Below are 25,411 nucleotides of genomic sequence, written 5' to 3'. Positions count from 1 at the left end.
AAGATGTCCATTTGCAATAAAAGGGTTGTGAAATATTTTAATAACCTCACTGCATATAATGAAATCCTTAAAGCTTGTCGCAACCGTGTTTAATCATTCAGGCACACAAATTGTTTATCCACGACTGATCTTGGGAGATTTTGTTCAGGCTGCACTAAACATCAAAATTATGTTTTGCTACAGATTACACCGGGCGGTAAGGCAGAACTAGCGAATGTTGGACTAGGAGACACCGTGCTATCAATCAATGGTGAAAATACTGAAGGAATGACTCATCTGGAAGCACAGAACAAAATCAAATCCTGTGTTGGATTCTTGGCACTCTCTCTGGGGAAGTAAGTTTAAAGAAGAACATGGGTTGGGGAATGTGACTTGTAACCTTTGCAAATACAATACGGTTGATGTAAGAATGGTTGATGTATACCCTGCCCCTTAGCGTAATCCTGTGGTCTTCCTGCAAAGTGAGATAATTGTAATTTGATGTGAAGTATGCCACGTGGTATAATATGATGAATGACTCAGTTATATTATATTTATCGTTGAAAACTAGGATCGTTTGTGATCCTGCTCAAAATGTAGAAGTTTTGTAAGGTTGTTCATTGCATGTACTGGATCGCTCCAGTCCTTCCATTTTCATTGAACTCTGATCAAATAGATTAAAGTTTAGAAAGAGGTGGGAGGGGATATTACTTAATGGATATATTTATGCTTCACAATTTATCTTTATTTCAACATTGCTAAGGTAAAGCATTTCAAGTACCCTGATGCTCAAAGATGTTTCATGCATGTGTTGTGGGGTTATATATTTTTATCAAAAATTGCTATCTCAATTTGTAGTTTTCGTCTTTTAATAAAATAATTGGGGTGAAGATAGTTGGCAAAAAACATTAATGTTGCTTTCTTCCCACAAGATCTTCAGTGCCTCGTTTTGTAACTGAAGTGGTTTTGAAGTTATTTATATTTCAGCTCGAGAGCTGACTTATTTTAATTGACATAGGCGGTGACCAGGTATGGGCCGCGTTGGCATAAAAGTGGACAAATCTCCAGGTCCGGATGAATTGTGTCCCAAGCTCCTGTGGGAAGAGAGGGAGTAGATTGCAGGTGCTCTGACCCAAACTTTTAACTCTTCTCAGGCCAAGGGGGGGGGGGGGGGGGGGGGGGGGAACACTCCAGAAGACTTAGAACAGCTAATGTAGTAAGTTCCACCCTTTAAGCAGGATTGTAGAGATGAGCCAGGGAACTGCAGCCCAATGAGTCTCTTGACCATAGTAGGGAAACTATTTATAGAAAATTGTGAAGGAGAGCATTTATCTCCACTTGGAGAGGCAAGGTTTTATCAGGGATCGTCAACATTGCTTTGTCAGAGGGAGGTCATGCTTGAGGAGGTGACCAGGTGTGTAGATGAGGGTAGTGCAGTTGATGTAGTTTACATGGATTTCAACAAAGCCTTTGACAAGGTCCCACATGGGAGATTTATAAAGAAAGCAAATGGACATGGGATACGGGGTAATTTGATCAGGTGATTCGAAATTGGCTTAGTTGTACGAGACAAGAGGGTGATGATAGAAGGCTGCTTTAGTGACTGGAAGCCCATGTCCCATGGCGTATCACAGGGATCTGTGCTAGGTCCCCTATTATTCATCATTTATATAAATGACATTGTTGACTATGTGGGGGGTAGGATCAGTAAGTTTGTGGATGTCACAAAGATTGGCTGGGTGGTTAGCAGTGAGGTTGAGTGTCTTGGGTTACAGGAACATATAGACGAAAGATAAGTGGCAAATGGAATTTAACCCTGAAATGTGTGAAGTGATACACTTTTGAAGGAGTAGTTTGATGAGAACTGTTCTATGACTGTCATGACACTGGGGAGTTTTGAGGGACTAGGGGACCTTGACGTGTTTGTCCATAGATCTCTGAAGGTGGAAGGGTGGGCTAATAGGGTGGTGAAAAAGGCATATGGGACACTTGCCTTTGTCAATCGAGGCGAAGATTACAAAAGCAGGGAGGACATGTTGGAAGTTGTATAGCATTTGTTGAGGCCACAGCTGGAGTGTTTGTGCTCTACAGTTATGGTCACCACACATAGGAATGTGATTGCATGGAGAGGGTGCAGAGGAGATTCATCAGAATGTTGCCTGGGATGGAACATTTGAGTTATGAAGAGAGGTTGGATAGGCTTGAGTTGTTTTCACTGCAGCAGGAAAGGCTGAGGGGAGATCTGATCATGGTGTACAAGGTTATGAAGGGATGGACAGGGAGGATAGGGAGCAGCTGTTCCCCTTAAGTGAAGGGTCAGTCACAAGGGGACACGTGCTCAAGGTGGAGGGCAGGAAGTCTAGGGGGAATCTGAGGAAACCTTTTTATCCAGATGGTGGTGATGGTCTGGAATGACCTGCCTGAGAGGGCGGTAGAGGCGGGTTGGCTCACATCCTTTAAAATGTACCTGGATGAGCAGTTGGTACATCAAACATTTAAGGCTATGTACCAACTACTTGCACACGGGATTATGTCTGTAGGTCAGGTGTTTTTCATGTCGGTACAGACTCGATGGGCCGAAGGCATTTCTGTGAATGCTGGGGAGCTCACGATGGGAGAGTGTCAAGGCCTTGGAGAAGATGCAGAAGATATTTATTAGAATGGTATTAGAAATGAGTGAAACCCATTACTGCGGAGTGGGGGATGGGAATTAATTGGATAGATCTAACAGGAGAGGGGACAAGGACACTATAGACCAAAGTACCTCCCTATATGTTCATATATGGGTTGTGCTCCAGTGGCACACCCCATTATGGACAGAAGTTTGTGGTCCCCACCAGCGAGTTTGCACGCAAAGGAGGTTCATTAAATTTCTCAGATGGCCTCCCCAACCCCCAACAACCAACTGTTGACTTGTCTGAAATTTCCCCTGGGCCGGGCAAGGCCTAGGACAGCTCTCCTGTCCTCTCTCCAATTGAGGCCATTAAGTGGCCAAACAGCTGCTTCCTGTTCCATCTCCGTAAGACAGCAGGAGTTAGGGGGAAGCCCTGTTCAGGCCTCTGTATGGGTGGGTGGGGTGGAGTGGGCTGTGCTTCTCTAAACAGTCTTTTGCACATCTGCCAACCCACCCAAGGTCTGCCCACCGGAGGTGGGCTCCTCCTCCTGGCCTCTCCATCAAAACTCACTGTGCTTCATCTCCACTCCCTACTCTGCCGTGAGATTTCCCCACATTTGCCTGGTCCTGGCCTCTGGGACTTAGAATCTGGGGACTGCTTGTAGTCCCAAGCCTGGAGACTGCTGCTGCTGGGGCTGCAGGGCTGAGCTGCTGACCAATCAGATTGGCTGGTAGGCCTCTGAGACAGGACCTCTGCCCGTGTGAGGTGGCAGCCCTGTCTGCAGGCAATTACCTGTCCTTGGAGTGTTGATGGCAGTGGGGCTGCTTGACTGTGCGTGTGTAGGAAACACCACCCTCTGGAAAAACTCTGCTTATCCCCCTAGTTAATGCAGTTCAACACACTGGTATTGGTATTTGGCTCTAAAGACTCTTTAGAACATAGAGCATACAGTGCAGAAGGAGGCCATTCGGCCCAACGAGTCTGCACCGACCCACTTAAGCCCTCACTTCCACCATATCCCCATAACCCAATAACCCCTCCTTAAATGGAGAAACAGTGAGAAGCAGCAAATCCTGTTACTGATGATGTCCACGTATTTGGACTGTTTTTGTACTGAATGTCGTTTGAGTGGAGGGATGCTGTGGTCCAGGGGTTTCACACTTTAACCATATTTTAATGTTTCTTCCCACTCACCGACTTTGTGAGCAAATTTTGGGAAGCTAAGGCATTGGATAGCACAGTGGTTAGCACAGTTGCTTCACAGCTCCAGGGTCCCAGGTTCGATTCCCGGCTTGGGCCATTGTCTGTGTGGAGTCTGCACATTCACCCCGTGTTTGCGTGGGTTTCCTCCGGGTCCTCTGGTTTCCTCCCACAGTCCAAAGATGTGCAGGTGAGGTGGATTGACCATGCTGTGTCCAAAAAAGGTTAGGTGGGGTTACTGGGTTACGGGGATAGGGTGGAAGTGTGGATTTAGGTAGCGTGCTCTTTCCAAGGGCTGGTGCAGACTCGATGGGCCGAATGCCCTCTTTCTGCATTGTGGATTCTATGATGACTGCTAAAGCAATTGCTCATCATGCATTTGAATCAACTTCCATTTACAGACATGTGCACAACCCAGCTTGGTGGCTTTCTGGGGATGGATCAGTTCTTCCCAAAAGCATAATATCCCGATACCTCTCTGCCTCTTTTAAGGCAACGTTCCTGGGTGGGACTGGTCAAAGAAACCAAACCAGTTAAATTTCATCGCATAAATGTGTTTAAAGGGTTCTTTGTTAATATCAACAGTGATTTCCCCCTGCACGAGTTTTTCATCATAGGTTTTCAAAGAGGTGCAAAAACAAACTACACTATTCTGTCATGTTGAAATCGGTGGCAGAGGAGATTTAGACACGGACATGCAACAAAAAGGACAAGCATCCAGATATCACCCAAGTGCTTTTTATCAAATCAACATTAGTAAAACTTTACCTCGACTCTTGCTGTCATATTTTGTGCAAAAAGAGCATTGACTCATATTTTATGAAAATAATGTATTCCCAAAGCAGGATGGAAAAAATTCCCTTGGAAGGCTCAAAGCCAAAGGCCGACAATGTGCAGAGCCAGCCCACGTAGGCCAGAAAGATTCCACATTCAAATGCTGACTGGATGACCTTCGTTCGGCTGGAAGCAAGTGCGCTATAATTGGCCTCATTACTCTTGACTTAGTGAAGTGAAAGAATAAATCATTCTGCACTTGATCACTATTCAGTGGCCCTTGCTGGAAAGTGCATGATAGAGGATAGGACTGTACTTGGCTGCGAAATTCTTGATGGCTGAATCTTATGCCACCATTCTTCACCTACACAAAAACAAAGATGACACGATCAGCTTTCGGAGTGTGTCTTCCCCCCCCCCCCCCCCCCCCCCCCAAAAAAGGCAGACAAGGTCCCTTGCAGCGTCTCTTTTAATTTAAGATCTGACGAGACGGAACAGTAACATTGGAGCACTGAAGAACAGGAGTTATAAAAGGTAGCTTTTAACCGTTAAAAGAATACTTGAAGAATTGAAAGATGAAGGGTGCGATTTAACGGAAATGAAAAGTCCCGTGTTGGGCATGTTTACCTGTGTATTTCTGAACGCTGACAGCGCAGAGAATGATCCCGCTATTAAATGGGACACTGCTTCATTTCTGGGCCTCGTTGAGGAACTCCCCACCAAGGCCACACTTAGTTCACTTCATTTTTAAATCTCGAGACCCCCCCCCCCCCCCGCCCCCAATTAGGGGGACATTGAGCACCCCATGCCCCACTTTGTTAAGGGCAGGGCATATCCGGGCCCGATCGCTGGCATGGGCAAGATGCCACTCTGGAAGGCTGGCAGTGCCATGATGCCCAAATGGCATCAGGGTGCCAGGGCACCACCCTGTCCAGAGCCCAAGGGGACCCCGATTGCCTAGGAGACCTACATCAACCCATTGAAGGGCATGGAGGAGATCCAGTTATAATAATTTCACTATTTTACAGTGAGACTGAGGTTACAAGCACAGTCTGTGTAGTAAATGTGGAAAGATGGGCAGAATTTCCCAAACAAAATGGCAAAGTGTCAAATTCTGAATGAAAACCAACATGTTTCTCTTCAGAAACACTAGGTTTTCACTCCAGATCTTCTGACACTTTTGTCAAAAAATAGCAGGGGGCCTGTTTTGTGCTGACACTCCGGCAGATAAAGGCCTGATACAACCAGCAAGGCCAGAAATCGGGTTGCCATCTTAAGGCGCCTTGACCTGTGAAAGAAATGAACCCCCCCCCCCCCCCCCCCCCACCCCCACCCCCACACACACACACTCGCACTCACACTCACACACATCACTGAAGTATCGGAGGCACTCTTGTTCCCTCAACACCTAACCCCACCCAAATGGAGGGGGGTTACCCTACTGGCAATGCCCACGTCACTGCCTCCTGGCACTGCCAAGATGCTGGGCACAATGCCCAGCCATAGTCCTCAACCCTGGGGCCTCCCCAAATTACAGGGAGAACTTCATCACATTTCCGGGGGTGGGGGTAGTGAGGGGAAGATTTCAACTCGAGATCTCGCAGGCACAAACCCCCCTCACATGATTTAACGACCATAATTGGATTTGCACCTGTGGCCAACGGACCAACAGAATTGCACCAAACGTAAGAACTGGGAGCAGGAGTAGGCCATCTGGCCTTTTGAGCCTGCTCTGCCATTCAACAAGATCATGGCTGATCGTTTTGTTGACTCCTCTCCACTTACCTGCTCGCTCATCATAACCTTTTTTACTGTTCAAAAATCTATTTCTCTTTGCCTTTAAAACATTTAATGAGGTAGCCTCAACTGCTTCTCTGGGCAGGGAATTCCACAGATTCATGACCTTTTCGGTGAAGAGGTTCCTCCTCAACTCCGTCCTAAATCTGTTCCCTCTTATCTTGAGGCTATGCCCCCTAGTTCTAGTTTAATCCTCCAGTGGCAACAACCTCCTCCCTGCTTCTATCCTATCTATTCCCTTCAGAATGTTATATGGTTCTATAAGATCCCCCCCCCCACCTCCTTCTAAATTCTGATGAGTATAGTCCCTGTATACTTAGTCTCTCCTCATAAGCTAACCCTCTCCACTCCACTCTCCTCATAAGCTAACCCTCTCCACTCCGGAATCAACCTACACACCCTCCAGTGCCAGTACATCCTTTCTCAAGTAAAGGAACAAAACTGTATGCAGTATCCAGGTGTGGCCTCACCAGCACCCTATACAGCTGCAAACATAACCTCCCTACTTCATCCCTCTATTATAATAATAATCTTTATTGATAGTCACAAGTAGCATTAACACTGCAATGAAGTTCCTGTGAAAAGGCCCTGGTCGCCACATTCCGGCGTCTTTTCGGGTACACAGGGAAAATTCAGAATGTCCAAATGACCTAACAGGACGACTTTTGGGACGTGTGGGAGGAAACCGGAGCACCCGGATGAAACCCACGCAGACACTGGGAGAACATGCAGACTCTGCACAGACAGTGACCCAAGCTGGGAATCGAACCTGGGACCCTGGCGCTGTGTAGCCATAATGCTAACCACTGCTGCGGTGTTGCTAGCAATGAAGGTCAAAATTCCATTTGCCGCCTTAATCACTTGCAAACCAACATTTGCGATTCATGCACAGGGACACCCAGGTCCCTCTGCACAGCAGCATGCTACAATTTTTTACCATTTAAACAATAGCTTATTTTGCTCTTATTCCTACCAAAATGGATGACCTCACATTTCTCAACATTGAACTCCATCTGCCAGACCCTTGCCTACTCTCTTAAATTATCTATATCTGCAGACTTTCAGTGTCCTCTGCACACTTGGCTCTATCACTAATCTGCAAACTTTGACACATTATACTTGGTCCCCAACGCCAAATCATCTATGTAAATTGTGAGCAATTGAGGACTCAGCACTGACCCCTGAAGCACGCCATTGCCAACCAGAAAACACCCATTTATCCCCACTCTTTGCTTTCTGTTATTTACCCAATCCTCTATCCATGCTATTACATTACCCGTAATGCCATGCGCCTTTATCTTATGCAGCAAGCCTTTGTGCGGCACCTTGTCAAAGGCCTTCAGGAAATCCAGATACGCCATATCCACCGGTTCCCCATTGTCCACTGTGCTCGTAACGTCCTCAAAGAATTTCACTAAATGAGTCAAACATGACCTATCTTTCATGAACCCATGCTGCGTTTGCCCAGTGGAACAATTTCTATCCAGGTGTCTTGCTATTTCTTCCTAAACAATAGATTCAAGCATTTTCCCCACTACCGAAGTTAACCTATAGTTGCCCACCTTTGTCTACCTCCTTTTTTAAACAGTGGTGTCACATTTGCTGTTTTCCAATTTGCCGGAATCACCCCAAAGTCCAGCGAATTTTGGTAAATTACCACAAGCGCATTTGTTCTCTTTTTTTTCCCCCCCCATCAGCCACCTCTTTTAGTACCCTGGACTTGTCTACCTTTAGCCCATTAGCTTGTTCAACACTACCTACCTATTGATAATGATCTTTTCTAGGTCCTCGCCTGCCGTAACCTCCTACCAACAGTTTTTGGAATTGAGTTTCTTAGAGTCCAACGAGTTTAGAAGTCAGAACGAAGGCCAAATCTATGGCTAAATAATGTGATATTGGGTGGGTATAATATCAGAGACTGGTGCAAAATCTTGGGGTTATCACAGTATGAAATGTACTAGCTGCACACTTTCAAAATGGAGAGAGCATATACATACTCGAGAGCTCAGTAATTGATATGGTATGGAGCCGAAAGGTAAACTTGAGTGGATTAATCTTTTTTAACGAGAAGTAAGAGCATGTGAATAACATTAGGTAGAAAATATAAATACCCAGTCATGGCTGCAAAACTGTTTCAAGCTCCCCTGATGTTTCAATTGATTTTTGCCAATCAGCAGTGAGCCATACAGATCAATAGTATTCCAGTTTCAAATATGGTCTGTGTCAAATACTAAAGGAAAACTGCTGTGGCTACTTCCTCCTGGTCATGCAGCTCTTTGAAGTGTTGCTGAGGGTGACACTGGTCATGGCTACTTCGGCAAGTTCCTGCTAAGGCATCCATTTTTAAATTTTGTTTTTTATTGATATTCCTAAAATAAGTTGTTAAAATTGACGTTTCCAGTCCGTGCAGAAGGAGGCTATTCGTCCCATTGAGTCTGCGCCAACTGTCTGAATGGAAATTCTACCTAAGCCCACTCTCCCACCCTAGCCCCGTAACCTACACATCCCTGGATAATAAAGGACAATTTAGCATGGTCAATCCACCTAATGTGCTCATTTTCTGGACTGTGGGAGGAACCTGAAACACCCGGAGGCAACACAAGCAGACACTGGGAGAAGGCCGGAATTGGAACCCGGGTCCCTGGTGCTGTGAGGCAGCTGTGCTAACCACCATGCTGCCCTTCTGTTTCTAATGCTTCACTGCCTGATCTCACATTGCTGAGATATGTAACCCTCAAAAGTAGCCCCATGAGATTTGAAAATTTCAATTTTGAAAGGAGCAGCAAGGGAATTAAATTTAAACGTTATCTGATGATGTGATATTGCATGTTTGGACACTAGAACCGGTGACAAAATGTAAAGTGTTGTATGGTTTTGAGATGTGTTCCCTTCATGTGGATCCTGGGAAGTGGGAAATTTGGCAAGGATTTTCTGGTCCTGCCAGCAGTAGGATCCATCACGGGCAGGAACAGAAGATTTGGAGGGGTAGCCAAAGATCCAGTGACTTTTGACAGGATTGGAAAATCCCAGCATGGGTGAGAGCATCAAATCTCTTTTTTATTTGTTCATATCATTTTGGCGTCACATGTACGCCGACCAGGGGAGGACAGCAGATTTTGTTTCCCTAATGGACATGAGTGAACCGACGTCAAATGTTAATTTTGAGGTCACCATTATATGAGACTAGCTTCAAATTCCAGATTTTGTTTGCAGAATCGCAGAGCCTTTACAATGCAGAACAAGGTCATTCAGCCCATCAAATCCACACTGACTCGGTTAAAGAGCTTTCTACCTGATCCAACTCCCCTGCTTTATCCCAGTAACTTTGCTTATATCTTTTTTTAACGTTCCAATTCGCTTTGGATACCTCGATTGAACGTGCCTCCACCACCTTTCAGGATGTTTCTTCCAGACTCCAACCACCCTCTGGGTGAAATAACTTTTCCTCCCATCACATCTACCCCAGTTTGGCCATTATTCTGAATCTGTGCCCTCTAGTTCTTTTTTTAAATTTAAAAAATATATATTTTATTAAAGTTTTCAAACACAATTTTTCCACCTTACAAATCAACAAAAAAGATAACACAATAACTAATAGATAACATTATTTAAATGAAATAGTAAACTAACTAAGTAACAAAAAATAGTGCTCTCCCCTCCACCCCAACTAGAACAAAACAGGTCCCCCCCCCCCCCCCCTCTGGGCTGCTGCTGACTATCTATTTTCCCTTAACGTTCCGCTAGATAGTCAAGGAACGGTTGCCACCGCCTGGAGAACCCCTGAACCGACCCTCTCAACGCAAACTTAATCCGTTCCAGTTTTATGAACACTGCCATATCGTTTATCCAGGCCTCCATGCCGGGGGGTTTCGCTTCCTTCCACATGAGTAAGATCCATCGCCGGGCTACCAGGCCTCTTTCGGCTCCTGCACTCCCGGTACCCCAAATATAGCTAACCCCCCAACCTGGCTTGACCCGGACCTTCACCACCTTTGAAATCACTCTTGCCACTCCCCTCCAGTACTCATCCAGTGCCGGACATGACCAAAACATATGTGTGTGGTTCGCCGGGCTTCCCAAGCACCTCCCGCACCTGTCCTCCACCCCGAAGAACCTGCTCATCCTCGCTCCCGTCATGTGTGCTCTGTGTAGAACCTTGAATTGTATCAGGCTTAGCCTGGCACACGAGGAAGAGGAATTTACCCTACTTGGGGCAACAGCCCACAGCCCCTCTTCAATCTCCTCCCCCAGCTCTTCTTCCCATTTTCCCTTCAGCTCATCTACCAGCGCCTCCCCCTCGTCTCTCATCTCCTGATATATTTCGGACACTGCCCTCCCCGACCCATACCCCCGAAATCACTCTATCCCGGATCCCCTGAGTCGGGAGCAGCGGAAATTCCCTCACCTGTTGCCTCGTAAATGCCCTCACTTGCATGTATCTAAAGATATTCCCCGGGGGCAACTCATACTTTTCCTCCAGCGCTCCCAGGCTCGCAAACGTCCCGACAATAAACCAATCTCTCACTCTCCTAATTCCTGCCCGATGCCAGCTCTGGAACCCTCCGTCCATCCTTCCTGGGACAAACCCCTCTAGTTCTTGATGTACTCCTGAGAGGGACAGTGTCTCACTATTTACCCAGCACATTCCCTTCAGGATGTTGAATACCTCTAACCATTTCTTCAAGGAAAACAGTCCTAACCTCTCGAAACTATCCTCATAGCTACAATTGTTTATCCCTGGAATCATTCTTGTGATTCTCCTCTGTACTCTCTCCAATGTCTGCACATCCTTCCTCGAGTATGGCAAACTAAACGCAGTACTCGAGAAGAGGCCCAACTAATGTCTTATTCAATAAGAAGTCTGACAACACCAGGTTAAAGTCCAACAGGTTTGTTTCAAACACTAGCATTCGAAGCACTGCTCCTTGCTCCGGTGAATGAAGAGGTATGTTCCAGAAACATATATATAGACAAAGTCAAAGATGCAAGACAATGCTTTGAATGCGAGCATTTGCCGTGTCATGTGAGAGTACCTTTAAGAAATGGGTGTTTCAGAAATGTACCTTTAAGAAATGGATGTTTATTACTGCAGTGATATCAGAGAGTGGGTGGAGCTGGGCTGTCTGTCAGCTTTTTACTTTCATTTTAGGCTGTTTGCTACAAGGTGTGTTTTAGTTTCGTTTTCAGTGTTAGAGCTGAAGCCAGACCAAGCAGGTGTACTGCTATTCTCTCTGCCATCAAAAGACTATCTCTTGATCATTTGGTGAATTCAGAATTATAAATGTTGTCAGTAGTGAATGTAAACAATAACAATAGCCAGTGAATGTGCTTCTGTTTAAAGTTTAAAAAAAAAAGTCTTTTAGGACAGCTTGCGGAGTACTTAATGTTGTATTCTTTGGGGATTGTATTTGAATTAATGGTTGCTAAGATGTTCACTGTTTGTTTCAAAAAGGTTAACTTGAGTTAACTTGAGAATAAACATTGTTTTGCTCTAAAAAATACTTTTTCCATCCCTGCTGTACCACACCTGTAGGGTGGGCTGTGTGCTTCCCATACCATAATCTATTAAAAGTTGTGGGTCAGATGAACTCCTCGATACACTTTGGGTTCTCTAAACCCTGGCCCATAACAGCAGGTAATTAAGTCTTTACAGATCCAGAGATGGGGGTAACCCCAGGTTAAAGAGGTGTGAATTGTCTCAAGCCAGGACAGTTGGTAGGATTTCGCAAGCCCAGGCTAGATGGTGGGGGATGAATGTAATGCGACATGAATCCAAGGTCCCAGTTGAGGCCGTACTCAGGTGTGCGGAACTTGGCTGGAAGTTTCTGCTCGGCGATTTTGCGTTGTCGCGCGTCCTGAAGGCCGCCTTGGAAAACGCTCACCCGGAGATCAGAGGCTGAATGCCCTTGACTGCTGAAGTGTTCCCTGACTGGAAGGGAACATTCCTGCCTGGCGATTGACGCGCGATGTCCGTTCATCCGTTGTCGCATGGTCTCTCCAACATACCACGCTTCGGGACATCCTTTCCTGCAGCGTATGAGGCAGACAACGTTGGCCGAGTCGCACGATTATGTACCGCGTACCTGGTGGGTGGTATTCTCACGTGTAATGGTGGTATCCATGTCTATGATCTGGCACGTCTTGCAGAGATTGCCATGGCAGAATTGTGTGATGTTGTGGTCGCTGTCCTGAAGGCTGGGTAGTTTGCTGCAAACAATGGTTTGTTTGAGGTTGCGCGGTTGTTTGAAGGCAAGTAGTGGGGGTGTGGGGATGACCTTGGCAAGATGTTCATCGTCATCAATGACGTGTTGAAGGCTGTGAAGAAGATGACGTAGTTTCTCCGCTCCGGGAAGTACTGGACGACGAAGGGTACTCTGTCGGTTATGTCCCGTGTTTGTCTTCTGAGGAGGACGGTGCGGTTTTTGCTGTGGCGCGTTGGAACTGTCAAGCAATGAGTCGAGTGCCATATCCCGTTCGTAGCATCTGTAGATGTCTGTTACGCTCCTCCTCGTCTGAGCAGATCCTGTGTATACAGAGGGCTTGTCCAGAGGGGATGGCTTCTTTAATGTGTTTAGGATGTAAGCTGGAGAAGTGGAGCATCATGAGGTTATCCGTGGGCTTGCGGTAAAGCGACGTTCTGAGGTGACCTGTCCTTGATGGAGTGTCCAAGAATGCAACTGATTTTGGAGAGTAGTCCATGGTGAGTCTGATGGTGGGATGGAACTTATTGATGTCATCGTGTAGTCGTTTCAGTGATTCTTCGCCGTGGGTCCAAAGGAAAGAAATGTCATTGGTGTATAATGTTGGTTGAAGGTCCTGTGCGGTGAGGAGGTCTTGTTCAAACTTGTGCATGAAGATGTTGGCATATTGACGTGTGAATTTGGTCCCAATGGCTGTTCCGTGCATCTGGATGAAGAACTTGTTGTCGAAGGTGAAGATGTTGTGATCCAGAATGAAGCAGATGAATTGCAGAACTGTGTCTGGAGATTGGCGGCAGTTGGTGTTGAGTACTGAGGCTGTTGCAGCAATGCCATAGTCTTGAGGGATGCTGGTGTAGAGTGCTGAGACGTCCATTGCGGCGAGGAATGTTCCTGGTTCAACTGGTCCATGGGTGCTGAGTTTCTGTAGGAAGTACGTCATGGCGCGACAGAAGATGTGCGTTCCTTGTACGATGGGTTTCAAGATGCCCTCGATGTAACCAGAGAGGTTCTCACACAGGGTCCCATTGCCTGAAACGATAGGACGGCCTGGTGTGTTGGCCTTATGTATTTTCGGGAGGCAGTAGAGATCTCCAACGCGGGGAGTACGTGGGATGAGAGCATGTAGGGTGCTCTGAATGTTAGGGTGCTCTGAAGGTCGGGATTCACGGTCTTGATCAGTCTGTGAGTTGGCGGGTGTGTTCCTTGGTCGGGTCTGCGGGTAACTGTATGTAGTGTTCCTGGTTGTTGAGTTGTCGGTACACTTCTTTGCAGTAGTCCATTCTGTTCAGTATGAGGGTGGACCCTCCTTTTGTCTGCTGGTTTGATGACAATGTTGCGGTTGGTCTTGAGAGCGCGGATGGCGTTGAGTTGTGCTTGGGTGACGTTCGGGGCTGTCTTGTGAATGCGACTGATTAATCTGGCATTGACGCAATGCTTGAGCATACATGTCGAGTCTAGGGCAGCGGCCTTCTGGAGGGGTCAAATTAGACTCTTTCCTCTTCGGCCCTCCGGAAGGCCGCTTCAAAACGCAGCTTAATAACAATAAGGAAAACATTGTGATGTAACTTGCAATGTGCTTTTGCTTTTTCCCCCAAAGTTTACCTGGCTTGTTCTTTGACAGATCAAGTGTTGATGTGCAGATATTGGAAGCCCACAGTGCTTTGTTGAAATTAGCATCCTAAGTTTGGGCATGTGGATGGAAACATAAAACGCAAGACACAGAAGCAGGACAACATTCAATAAAATCATGGCTGATCTGATTGTAAACTCCACTTTTCCTGCCTGTCCCATTATACTTTGATTCTCTTATTGATCAAAAATCTGCCTAATTAATCCTTGAGTTTATCTAGTGACCCAGCCCCGCTGCTCACTTGGCAAGAGAATTCGAAATACTAATTATCCTCTGAGAAGAAATTCCTACTTGTCTGGTTTAAGTAGGAGACCACTTTACCGAGCCCCCTAGTTCTAGGTTTCCCCAACGAGAGGAAACATCCTCTCAGCATGCACCCTGTCAAGTCCCCTCCGCATCTTTGATGTTTCCATGCGATCACCTCTCATTCTTTTTCAGAATATCAACCTGCTCAACATTTCTTCATAAGACAAACTCTTTGTCCCAAGAATCAGCCAACTGAACCTTCCTTTTGCCTTCCATTACGGATTTCCTCTATATATATATTTCCCATAATTTTATGAAAGTGGGGAAAGGGGGTAAGAATTTTTTAATTTATTCTTTCCGTGATGTGGGCATTGCTGTCTAGGTCCGCATTTATTGCCCATTCCTAGTTACTCTCGAAGATGGTTGTAAGCTGCTGCCTTTGTTGCGGGTGAATACAAGTGGCTTGCTGGACCGTTTCAGAGGGCATTAAGAGTCAACCACATTTATTAAGGTCTAGAGACACACGCAGGCCAGACCAGGTAAGGACGGCAGGTTGCCTTCCCTAAAGGGCATTAGTGAACCAGTTGTGTTTTACAAGTTGACCGGTTTCATGGACATCATTAGACTTTTAATTCAAGATATTTAATTGAGTTTTAAAAATTCCACCATCTGCCATTGTGGGATTCAAACCCGAGTCCCCAGATCATTACCCTAGGCCTCTGGATTACTAGTCCAACGACGATCCTGCCCCCACCCCCATAATTTTTTTTACATTGCCACTCTCACCATTTTTTTTACCGTGGCACTTGTGCCAGTAATCATGCCCCTGCTTCAGATCCTGGATTTAACCACACCCTCAATTGAAATTTGTCCCCCTCTTTCCTATTTCTTGCTCCCTTCCCTAGCCCTGTACATTAAGCACCAACCATTTTACTTCATCGGCATGACTTGTATTCTATGTGAGCAATACCACGGGGTGTCCATTTTTATATAATAACCAACTTCAATTTATGTATGGTGATGTCTTTCTTGACATTAAACCAAAAATCCTTTTTTTTTTTTTTTTATAAAGTGCCTTCAAAAAACTTTAAGTTCTCCTTAATATGGGAGCACTAGCTTGGTGAAGAATTAAATCTTTTTTTTGTTTCAACATTGGAACTTCTTCTATTTTTTAAAGTGAAAGGCAATCCAGCTTTAATTTCCAGTTTTAATTTCTGGTCAATAGCTGAAATGAGGTTCATGTTGGACCAAAGATTTGGCAACAATGTTCGCTCGAATTGTTTGATCGTGGGATAATTCTGTTCTGTACTTTGCAGGAAAGGTTGGTACGTTTCCTTGAACCCAATGCATAATGTTGAAAGACTGCTTAAAAATAATAATGGAAAAATGGAAAGCTAAACGAGGTTCAGATATGTTGAACTTGGGTGGTGATTCCTGTTGCATGGCTTAAAAAGCTTGAGTCTTCACCAACTGTAGTTCTCCATTCTCCAAGCGACTTTTAATATTTCTCTTCTCTCTTTTTAGCTGCCTATAGCTGTTTTGCATGCTATTTTAAACAGGAATAGGTAATTCAACCCCATGTCCCGCTTCACCATTCAATACAATCATGGCAGTTCTCATCTCGGCCTCAACTCCACTTTCCTGCCTGTTCTCCATAGCCCTTCAACCCACATGATATAAATTGCCCCTTAGTGTCCAGGGATGTGCAGGTTCGGTAGGGTTACGGGGACAGAACTGGGGAGTGGGCTGAGGTAGGGTGCTCTTTCAGAGGGTCGATACAGACTCAATGTGCCGAATGGCCTCCTTCTGCACTGTAGGGATTATGTTTAAAGAGAATAGCTTCCCTATTTCCAAGCAGAACGTTCTTAAAAGTTTTAAATTAAATTTTGCCCTGAATTAGACAGTAATACAGGTTGTGGCTTTGGCATTTATTGTCATAGTGAAAGAAAATGCCAGTGGCACTAGCACCCTTCTCCCACCACCCCAGGAAGATGTACAAATGGAAAGGAGTAAAGAATGTTGTGAAGAAATTGGAAAGATGTCTCTCTCGACTGTTCTACTGGAAATTTGTGCCAGTCGCTGACTAGTTAAATATGCCAGTGGTCAACAAACATTTGCACTGTTACGAATGCTAGACTTCATGGCTGGATTTTCACTGAGTTGGGTGACCTGGGGACCACTTAATTATTGAATCTGGGACCCGATTCTTGGGTTCCCAATCACATTCCCAGTGTTTTCCATTTTCGGGGGTGCCTTTTTTAAGGGTGTGGCTGGTTCGGATCATAAGCCCACATTCTGCCTCAATTACGGGGACAGACAGATCCCAGTCCTCTGCAATTTTCATTAGACTTGGGCCAGGTTTTCAGTGAGTCATTATTCATGGCACATCAGAGGTGTTGAGGACTCTCGTCTGCATGCGGGAACTTTTTAAAAGGCAAGTTCAAAATTATCTCCACCAACCCCTCGTGCCCCATTGTGGCACATCCATGCCCCTTCACCCATGATACACTCTATAGAACCAATGGATCCCATAGTGACAAGTTATGGAAACAAAATCTTTAAACACAAACAGTAAATCATTCTTAACTTTTCACCTATGTTTTAACAAAAAATCCTTTTACTGCAACCCAATAAAAGTGTCAATCATCCAGACCATTGAAAGCTTCAATAGCTGAATTTACAAGCTCTTGAAAACTGCTTAATCTTGTATGAACAAATAGTGTGCAATGGACAGCAGCGGTTAGAGAGCCAGAGCTGTGTCGTGTTTTCTCTGGGACTGAGGTATTCAATGGACTATAATTTCTATTTTCTCAGCTAGGCCTCATATATATATATATATATTTATGCCAAAGAGCCCAGACATCTATTAGAGTACTAAAACCCCTGAACCCTCATTACTTTTAATTTAAGGTAAAACCGAATGCCCTGGAATTGGGGAATGATATGAAGTTGTACTGAACTCTACCCGGTGACAAGGCAGTGGGATTTTGTTGCCATGGGATAGGAGGCCATGTATTGAAAGTCAGGTTTGAGTTTTAATGCTTGCACACAAAGGAGGATACAGCTGTTCTTGCTTGCAGGTTTACAGGCCCTGAGGCAGTCAGGCCAGAAGCAAGTACTGCTATTGGTTTAATCATCAAGTAGAGTGCTGGTGAGCAGGGAGCCCCTGTTTGAAGGAACAATGTTTCTTGTGCAGAATTGGAGACCAAAAAATAACCACTGGGTGTTTTGCTGCTGGAAGTCCATTCAAGTATGCTCAGAAGATTGCGGAAGGGGACTTGGTTTTCAAGTACACTGGAAGGTTTACCCTGGTGGATAGGGCGAAGAGAGGCTGTTGAATCACCAGGAGACATTGGGACTTTAAATACAAGGCTATAAATCTATTGAAAACATGTGTAATGTATAAACGTGGTGTATGTTTTTCACTGTGTTAAGTTACTGGGGAAAGGTAGAGAGAGGAGGGGAGATTTAGGGAGGAAATTCAGGGCTTATGGTTTTAGGAACGAAAGGCATAGTAGCCTAAAGTGATGCAAAGGAATTTGGAAAGTGCAATATATGAGCCCTGTGAACTCAGCCATAGATGTGTGCAGACTAGAAAGAGAGTAACTAAAGAGAGTAACTGAGATGGCATAATTTTATTTTGAGAGTGACATGTCAAAACAAATGCTGTTACCTTCATCTGGGGAGACTACTACTTTGAGTTAGTAAGTATCTGTGGAGGTAGAGGGAAGAATTGAATATTATACTTGGCAACTAATGGAAAATGTTACATTTTTTATTGGGCTATTTTAAAGGATTTGTTTACTTGAAATAAACACATTTGTAACTTGTATACCAGGAATTTCAATATTAACATGAATGTTATAAAAATTATATGGAATTAGGAGATACTAATGCCTGTAGCTCTTCATTTCCTTTGCGTCAATGTTTGGGTGAATTCACTAATTGCAGGAGGTCACACATGAGACTACATCCAAGTTGGAGAATATAATGATTGAAGTTTTTTTTAAATCTGGCCTTTTCAAACTGTTATAGTTGGAGACTGTGGGCCCGATTCTCCGGCTCGTTACGCTCTCGCTTAAGCGAAACGAGACCATTGAATAACGGGGGAAGCCAAAAATGAGAACCGCATTTGGCGGCAAACAGTTTGCAGTGCAACCGGCCCGCTCTCGTAGGCGAAATCGTGATCTCGCCGAACTGTGTTTTTAAAAAAAAACAATTAATTTTTAATAATCGCTATTGTCACAAGTAGGCTTCAATTAAGTTACTGTGAAAAGCCCCTAGTCACCACATTCCTGCGCCTGTTCGGGGAGGCCGGTACGGGAATTGAACCCACGCTGCTGCCTTGTTCTGCATTCCAAGCCAGCTGTTTAGCCCATTGTGCTAAACCAGGAATTATCACCACTTTGATGTTTTTAAGACAAACATCAAAGTGGTGATAATTTTAGGACAAAGATAGATAGATTTTTGAGCAGTAAAGGAATTGAGGGTTATGGGAGTGCGCGGATAAGTGGAGCTAAGTCCACAAAAAGATCAGCCATGACTTTATTGAATGACGGAGCAGGCTCGAGGGGCCAGATGGCCTACTCCTCCTAGTTCTTGTGTTCGTAAGCCCCATTTCCATACAATTAACAGGAGCCATCCCATATCAAACTACCTCCCATCATTCAGCAGCCTCTCCAGCAAGTGCTCACGCTGACGCCGATTAGTACTCTTTTTGAAAAATGTGAATCTGGCGGAAGGGCTTCTGTGGGGAACCGACAAGGTGAGCCCGGGGATACAGGGCTTGCCACCTCACTGCTCGTCTGGGGGTGGGGGACCCTCAGCAGGGTGTGGGTCGTCATGGAAGGATGGAGAGGATGCGCGGGAGGCAACTGCTCGTAGCACCACCATGCCAATTGCTGGATCATGATTATTCATTCCGGGAGCAAACCTTCCTCCCTGCCAGTCTTCCCCACCGACCACCCATACCCCCACTGACTGCCGAGTCCTCTGGCTGCGCAGATGAAGGCTATCACTAATAGGGCATTGGCAATTGTGGTTAAGGGAACACTTTACACAGTCCAAATCAATTCCCGTGATTGGGGGGGGGCCATGTAGCATGTGGGAGTCATTGCCTATCACACCTTGATGCCACACTGCGGTAGGCAACACCTCAGATGCAGCAGCCAATATCTGAACACCCAGGGAGTGGGACACAGCTCCTGATGGGTGTATGCCACGGGGAGGAGGAGATGCCTGGAGAGATGGGCTAAAAGGTTCGGAGAAGGGTGGCCTGCGGCGCAGTGGTTAGCCCCGGGACTGCGGCGCTGAGGACCCGGGTTCGAATCCCAGCCCTGGGTCACTGTCCGTGTAGAGTTTATACATTTTCCCCGTGTCTGCGTGGGTTTCATCCCCACAACCCAAAGATGTGCAGGTTAGGTGGATTGGCCATGCTAAATTGCCCCTTAATTGGGACAAAAGAAATCAATGGTTACTCTAAATTTATTTTTAAAAGTGAGTTCGGAGGTCAGCCCGCATTGCGGAAGAAAGTGACAGAGGCATCATAAAGGTTGTGCACAACAGTTTATTGTGTTTGACAATCCTCTATCCCCCCTCCCTCGGTGCCCTCAGTGATCCTTGATGTGCTTTGCCCTCCTAGCTCTACAACTACATCTATGTGTGTCCCCAGGATGTACATCAGTGGTTGATGCAGCCAGCTGCTTGGCTCACCCTGTGGCCTTCGATGCCCCTGGCGGGGTCCTCTGGGGGAGGCCGGAGGGCCCTGACGCACTTGATGGCACATGCGCAGCTGTGCTGCCCTGTCCTGTGTGCTGGCTGTGAGACATGGCCTCCTCAGGGGGGTGAAACTCTGGGGAGCTGGTGGTCACTCCATGGAATGGGTCTGGGTTGGCACTCAGCGCCCCCTCCTCCCACTTGGTGCCCATGAGCCCTGGGGTTCACCTTGAGACAAAGGGGCAGCTGGTTTGAGCCCTGGCTGTCCTGCATCATCTGGCTCTGCCAGCACTGGCAGTTCCCCATAGACCGCACCATCGTGCCGACTCCCTCAGCAATGCTCCTCGGTGACTGGGACATGCTCTGCAATGCCCACCTGCGACAGGGACAAGCTCCGCAGTGCCTCGGCTATTCCCATCTGAGAACGGGACATGTCCTACAGAACCTCATCAAGGTCAGCCTGGTACTGGTTGACATCCCCCTGCGGCGCAGACATTCTGCCGAGACCCTGAACCATGACTGTCACCAACTGTGCGATGCATTGGATACCTTCACTAATGGTGCCAACATCATGCACCAGACTCTCCACTGCAGTCGCCAACTGAGCAGTGTTGGCCATGGCACCACACATTGCCGGCGACACCTCCTGTGCCTGTAGCCTCTGGGACTCCTTCAAGCAGCTTTGGGCCTGCTGTAATGTCGCTGACATCTCCCTCTGAATGTTCTGGCCTCTCCCTAACGTCCCTATCAGCTCTGGGTAACCCTGTTCCACAGGCTCAGCATCAGGCTGCGACCCAGCTGGGTCCTGGGATCCAGCAGCCCTCCAACTTCTGTCTCACCAGGGGGTTCCTGCCTCCACCTGATGTACATCAGCAGCAGTGTGGTGCTCACTGGTGCCCTGAAGCCTGACCACTAACATTTCCCACCGAGGTGTGCGTATCGGCACTGGTGGAGGGTGGGGATGACAGCTGTGTCACAACTATTATGGTGACATCCTTGAAGCTCCCCTCCGAGGTGGTCTCCTGGGAGGCTGGAGAGGGGGACGGTTGGCTGGAGGAACTGTGGGAGAATGGACATGTGATCAGTGGGAAGGATGGGTGAGTCAGTAGGGCAATAACAACTCCAGTTTGACAGGTCCACCGGCTGGAGCCAGTGGTTCCTCACCTCTGCGGCGTCCGGTGAATGCTCTGTCCTCGGCCACCCCAGTCGCCTCCAGGGCACACTCCTCTAAGGTGGTGAGGACTCTTATGTTTGGCATGCCACCGCCAGTCTGGGTCCTCTCCCAACAGCTGTGGGAAAGCTTTTCCTGAGGAGAGACACAAGCATTATTAACCACACGTGATTCACAGTGGTGCTGGTGGGGGGTTGATGAGGGAGGGGGTGGAGGAAGGGTTTGGAGGGGACTGAAGTGGGAGGGGGGGAGGGGGAGCGGGCGTATAATCATTCATGCTGCACACTTTATTTGCTGGGTCTTGGTCTCAGTTGTTTCATTATATTTTAGGTCCTTTAGCCCTCATCCCTCCCATCGCGTGCCAACATATTCTCCACCCTTGGCCCTTACAGCCCCCATGCCAACTTATCCGGTATCCACATGCTTGTATAGGTGAGAGTTGGGGGGAAGGGGAAAAACCCTGTGGTCATAGTAGCTGTTTGTTGACATTTTCAAGTGCTATCGTTATGTCATTATGAATGCTTGGCTGTTTTCCACAAGCTATAATCATCTCTGCGAGTGCGGGGAGATGCTGGTGAGGGAGGTCTTCCGTTGACAGCTTTATTGACTGCTCAAAAAGATTCTTTGTGGCATTATGAATAGAACTATATTTAAAATAAAAAGCCAATATCCAGAATAGGCAGACCTTCAGAGCCAGATTGAGAGGAATTAACTGGTCTAAATAACCCTTGCAGCCTGCATTATGTTAAAGCCGCTCCCATTCATGAATGGTCATTCAAAACTTTAACTCTCCTCAAGTTATAATCTCTTAAAAATGAACAAACGTCTACTCATGACCCCACATCAAAGCCAGCTAATCCGTTGAAGTTCTCTTTGAGCTGTCCATAAAACTAAACTGAGGCCCCCCTCTTCCCCTGCTGAGAGGATTCTAGCTTGTGGAAAGCAGTCTGGCATTCAAAATAGCTCTTTGGGAAATGTCAATAAACAGATATCGTGAATGCTAGAACAGTGTTTTCGACTCTCTCACTGATACAGGCAGTCTGTTTTTATTTTTAAAGGGCTGAGGATTTTAATAAGTTCATATCACGACAGTCCCAAGGACCTAATTTACCCTTCAAGAGCACCTGTGTCTACTTTTTTAAAAATATGACCTTGCTACAGCAAAATAGGGATCTATTCAAACTCAACATTGAGGTCAAATAGCCCTGCTGAGGATGGGTTTCCCTCCTGTATGAATCACACCCTGACGCCTTTTTCCTGCCATCGAAAATGGGATCTGAGGGAAATTTGGAGGGGGAGGGGGGCGAGACTTTGGATTCTGGGTCCCGATCACCATTTTTAAAGATCCATGGAGTCTCCTAGCCCTGTAAAAATCCAAGCACTTGTCTCTAAATTTATTTTTTCATTTGGTGTCCTCCCAGGTTTTGAGTTTCACTGTTTGTTTGATTCACTGGTCAGTTTCCAATGCATGGCCATTCTTATATAGCCTACTACTTCATCACCAGACATAAAATTCAAATTGCTTTATGAAGTTGTGTTCAGTATTTTACTGGACTTGATAAAAATTAATTACTTCCTCAATCATTAGACTACCAACAACTCCATTGAATTCTTGGCTGTATGGACTCAGTTTTTAAAAATACAATAGTTTAGCTCTTGCATAGCAATACAAATAAAAGGCCTAATACAGTGATGAACCATTAACATTTTATTGCTGAAACATACTTATTGAACAGGGGGAGAATTAACTCTTACTTTTGGTGTGTTGACTTTCCCCAGTATTTTTATATGCATTTCCATTACAGCTTTTTTATATCTTTGAAAAATTGGTTCTGTTCTTTTAGAAAGTCTTTAAAAAAAAAATTGCCTGTTTTCCATTGATCAGTGCATCAGACCTCCATCCTTGAAACAACCTAACGACAATGCCCCTGTTCCTTAGTTGAGGAGCTGTTTCTTAGTCAGTTATTTCATCACTTTTTATGACTTTAATCTGCCCCGTTGGGTCACTGCAATGAGGAATGTCATGGCATCAAATTTGGGAAAATTTGCTGTGATGCCTATTTCGGATTTTATATGAGCAGTCAGGCACAGCAACCAGCTTATTACATCTGTAAATAATGTTGTGTTTTTGATACAGATGAAATATGTAATTAAGCTGTTATAGAAAAGTTTAGGTCCATTTTGTACCTGGTTGGTGAAATAAATATTATGTTACGTCAAGAAGGAGACTCTTCAACCCATCAAACCTGTGCCAGGAGTCCCGGAGGGGGAAAGGTATGCCTTGGGAGGGGGGGAGGCTGATCTCAGTGCATAGGCCGGGGTGTGGGGAGGGAGAACTGGAACGCCCAGGTGCTTGAGGAGAGGATTGAGCACCCTCACTGAATATCAAGATTGTTAACTTGGAAGGTGCTGTTGAGGGAGCCTTGGAGAGCAGCAGTACTGTATCTTGCAGATCAGGGTTTTTCAAACTCAGGGACGCGACCTGCAAGTGGGTTGTGGCGGGTATCGGGAGGGTCGCGGAACGATTGGTCACAGCGTTCCCGATCATGGGAAGGAGTGCCCAACGGCCACGATAGGCTTTAAGAATGCCAGCCACGGGCAGCTCCACATTCTAGTGAGGCAGTTAAGAGAGACGGGAAATCTCACATATTCAACAACAGAGATGAACTCCCAGATTTACTCAAAGCTATTCTAGTCTAGTGGCACAAGCAAGTTAATGAAAATATATTTATTCAAAGGCCTTTTGGAATAACCTACTAGGTAAAGCAAAGGAAGCAGACTGCCTGGTTGGAAACACTGGAGAGAAAAAATTTGAACAGTTTACTGGAGCTTTTCTCCTTCCTTCACTGCCACACCCCACTCCCAAAAATTGTTTGTTTTTAGGTATTGTATTTTATGCTTGTTAAAGTTTTTTTTTTTGTCACTGGCTATTAACAAATCATCTTCCCAGTGGTGCTTATAGGGGGGCGACCACAATTTATATGCATCCAGTCATGCAGAAATATGTTGCTGCAACTTAATGAGTTGTTTTAGGTGGCTTCAAAACGATGACCTGATGGAGCAGAGATTTATCTCCCTTCATTGCATACCTGTCGCTTCATATGGAATTGTGATGCTGCTTAGAGCTGATTTTGAAATTTGAGATGAATTACTCTAGACGTCATTACCAGCTAGTGGATTATTGCCATGTTACTGAGATTTTCCAAGTATCTTTGTTCTTTTAGGATTGGTATAGAGTGATACGGCACAAGGAAGTGCTGAGGGGTTAGCAAAGATTGGTATCATGACCGGTACAGGCTTTGACGGCCAAAGAGCCTATTCTTGTGCTGTAATTTTCTTTGTTCTTCACCGACAAGCCTGTAAAACACTAATTGCAACCTCTCTGTCTCTCTTGGTGGGCAATTCCTCCGAGTCGAGAATTATTTGTCTCCACATTAAAAGCAAGTTGCAAGTTATTAGGTAACTGGGGAATCCCGTGCGAGAAGACGTTTGCTGGAGGAGCGGGTGAGTAGGGTACCAGGGTTGCCACATGCTCCTTATGCTGTCAATACTTGGCTTCAGCTTGCACTTGGCAATGGAACTCGGTGTTCGGCTCCTTCCCGGATGCTCTTCCTCCACTTTGGGTAGTCTTGGGGCCAGGGGTCCCCAGGTGTTGATGGGGATGTTGCACTTTTTCAAGGAGACTTTGAGGGTGTCCTTGAAGTGATTTCTCTGCCCTCCTGTGTCTCACTTGCCATGTCGATGCTCCGAGTAGAACCAGATGTGTGGACAATGCCCAGTGGTTCTGTGTGCGGTCAGTGCTTTGATGCTGGGGTGTTGGCCTGAGAAAGAACACTAACATTGGTGCACTTATCCTGCCAATGGGTATCCTGTCACTCGACCATGAAACACCAAAATTGGTTTGATGTGAATGAGCAGGAGATCCAGGAGCTGATAAGTCGAACCTGAAACCGCAACCCAACACTCGAGTAAGAAAGCAACTGTACAGATCGCTGAAGGCTGAGGTTCAACATTATATCCTCGACCTAATTGCAACAGAAGCTGTTTCAAAGCATAGGAAGATTTGCCCATGGTCTGTTTCCTG

At 45.9% G+C, this 25,411-nt stretch overlaps 1 protein-coding gene across 1 annotated transcript in view; it reads left to right on the top strand.

The window, feature by feature from the left end:
* Positions 1-25,411, top strand: part of pdlim7 (PDZ and LIM domain 7) — a 155,163-nt gene that overhangs the window by 44,212 nt on the left and 85,540 nt on the right. Inside the window, exon 2 of the mRNA XM_072512932.1 lies at positions 184-335. Within this exon, the coding sequence (XP_072369033.1) occupies positions 184-335 (152 nt within the window). The remainder of the gene's footprint in view (positions 1-183; positions 336-25,411) is intronic.

The sequence above is a fragment of the Scyliorhinus torazame genome, chromosome 7, assembly GCF_047496885.1.
Source record: "Scyliorhinus torazame isolate Kashiwa2021f chromosome 7, sScyTor2.1, whole genome shotgun sequence".
In the NCBI taxonomy this organism is placed as follows: domain Eukaryota; kingdom Metazoa; phylum Chordata; class Chondrichthyes; order Carcharhiniformes; family Scyliorhinidae; genus Scyliorhinus; species Scyliorhinus torazame.
Note: the sequence above shows the minus strand (reverse complement) of the source record. Positions and strands in the feature narration are given on the sequence as shown.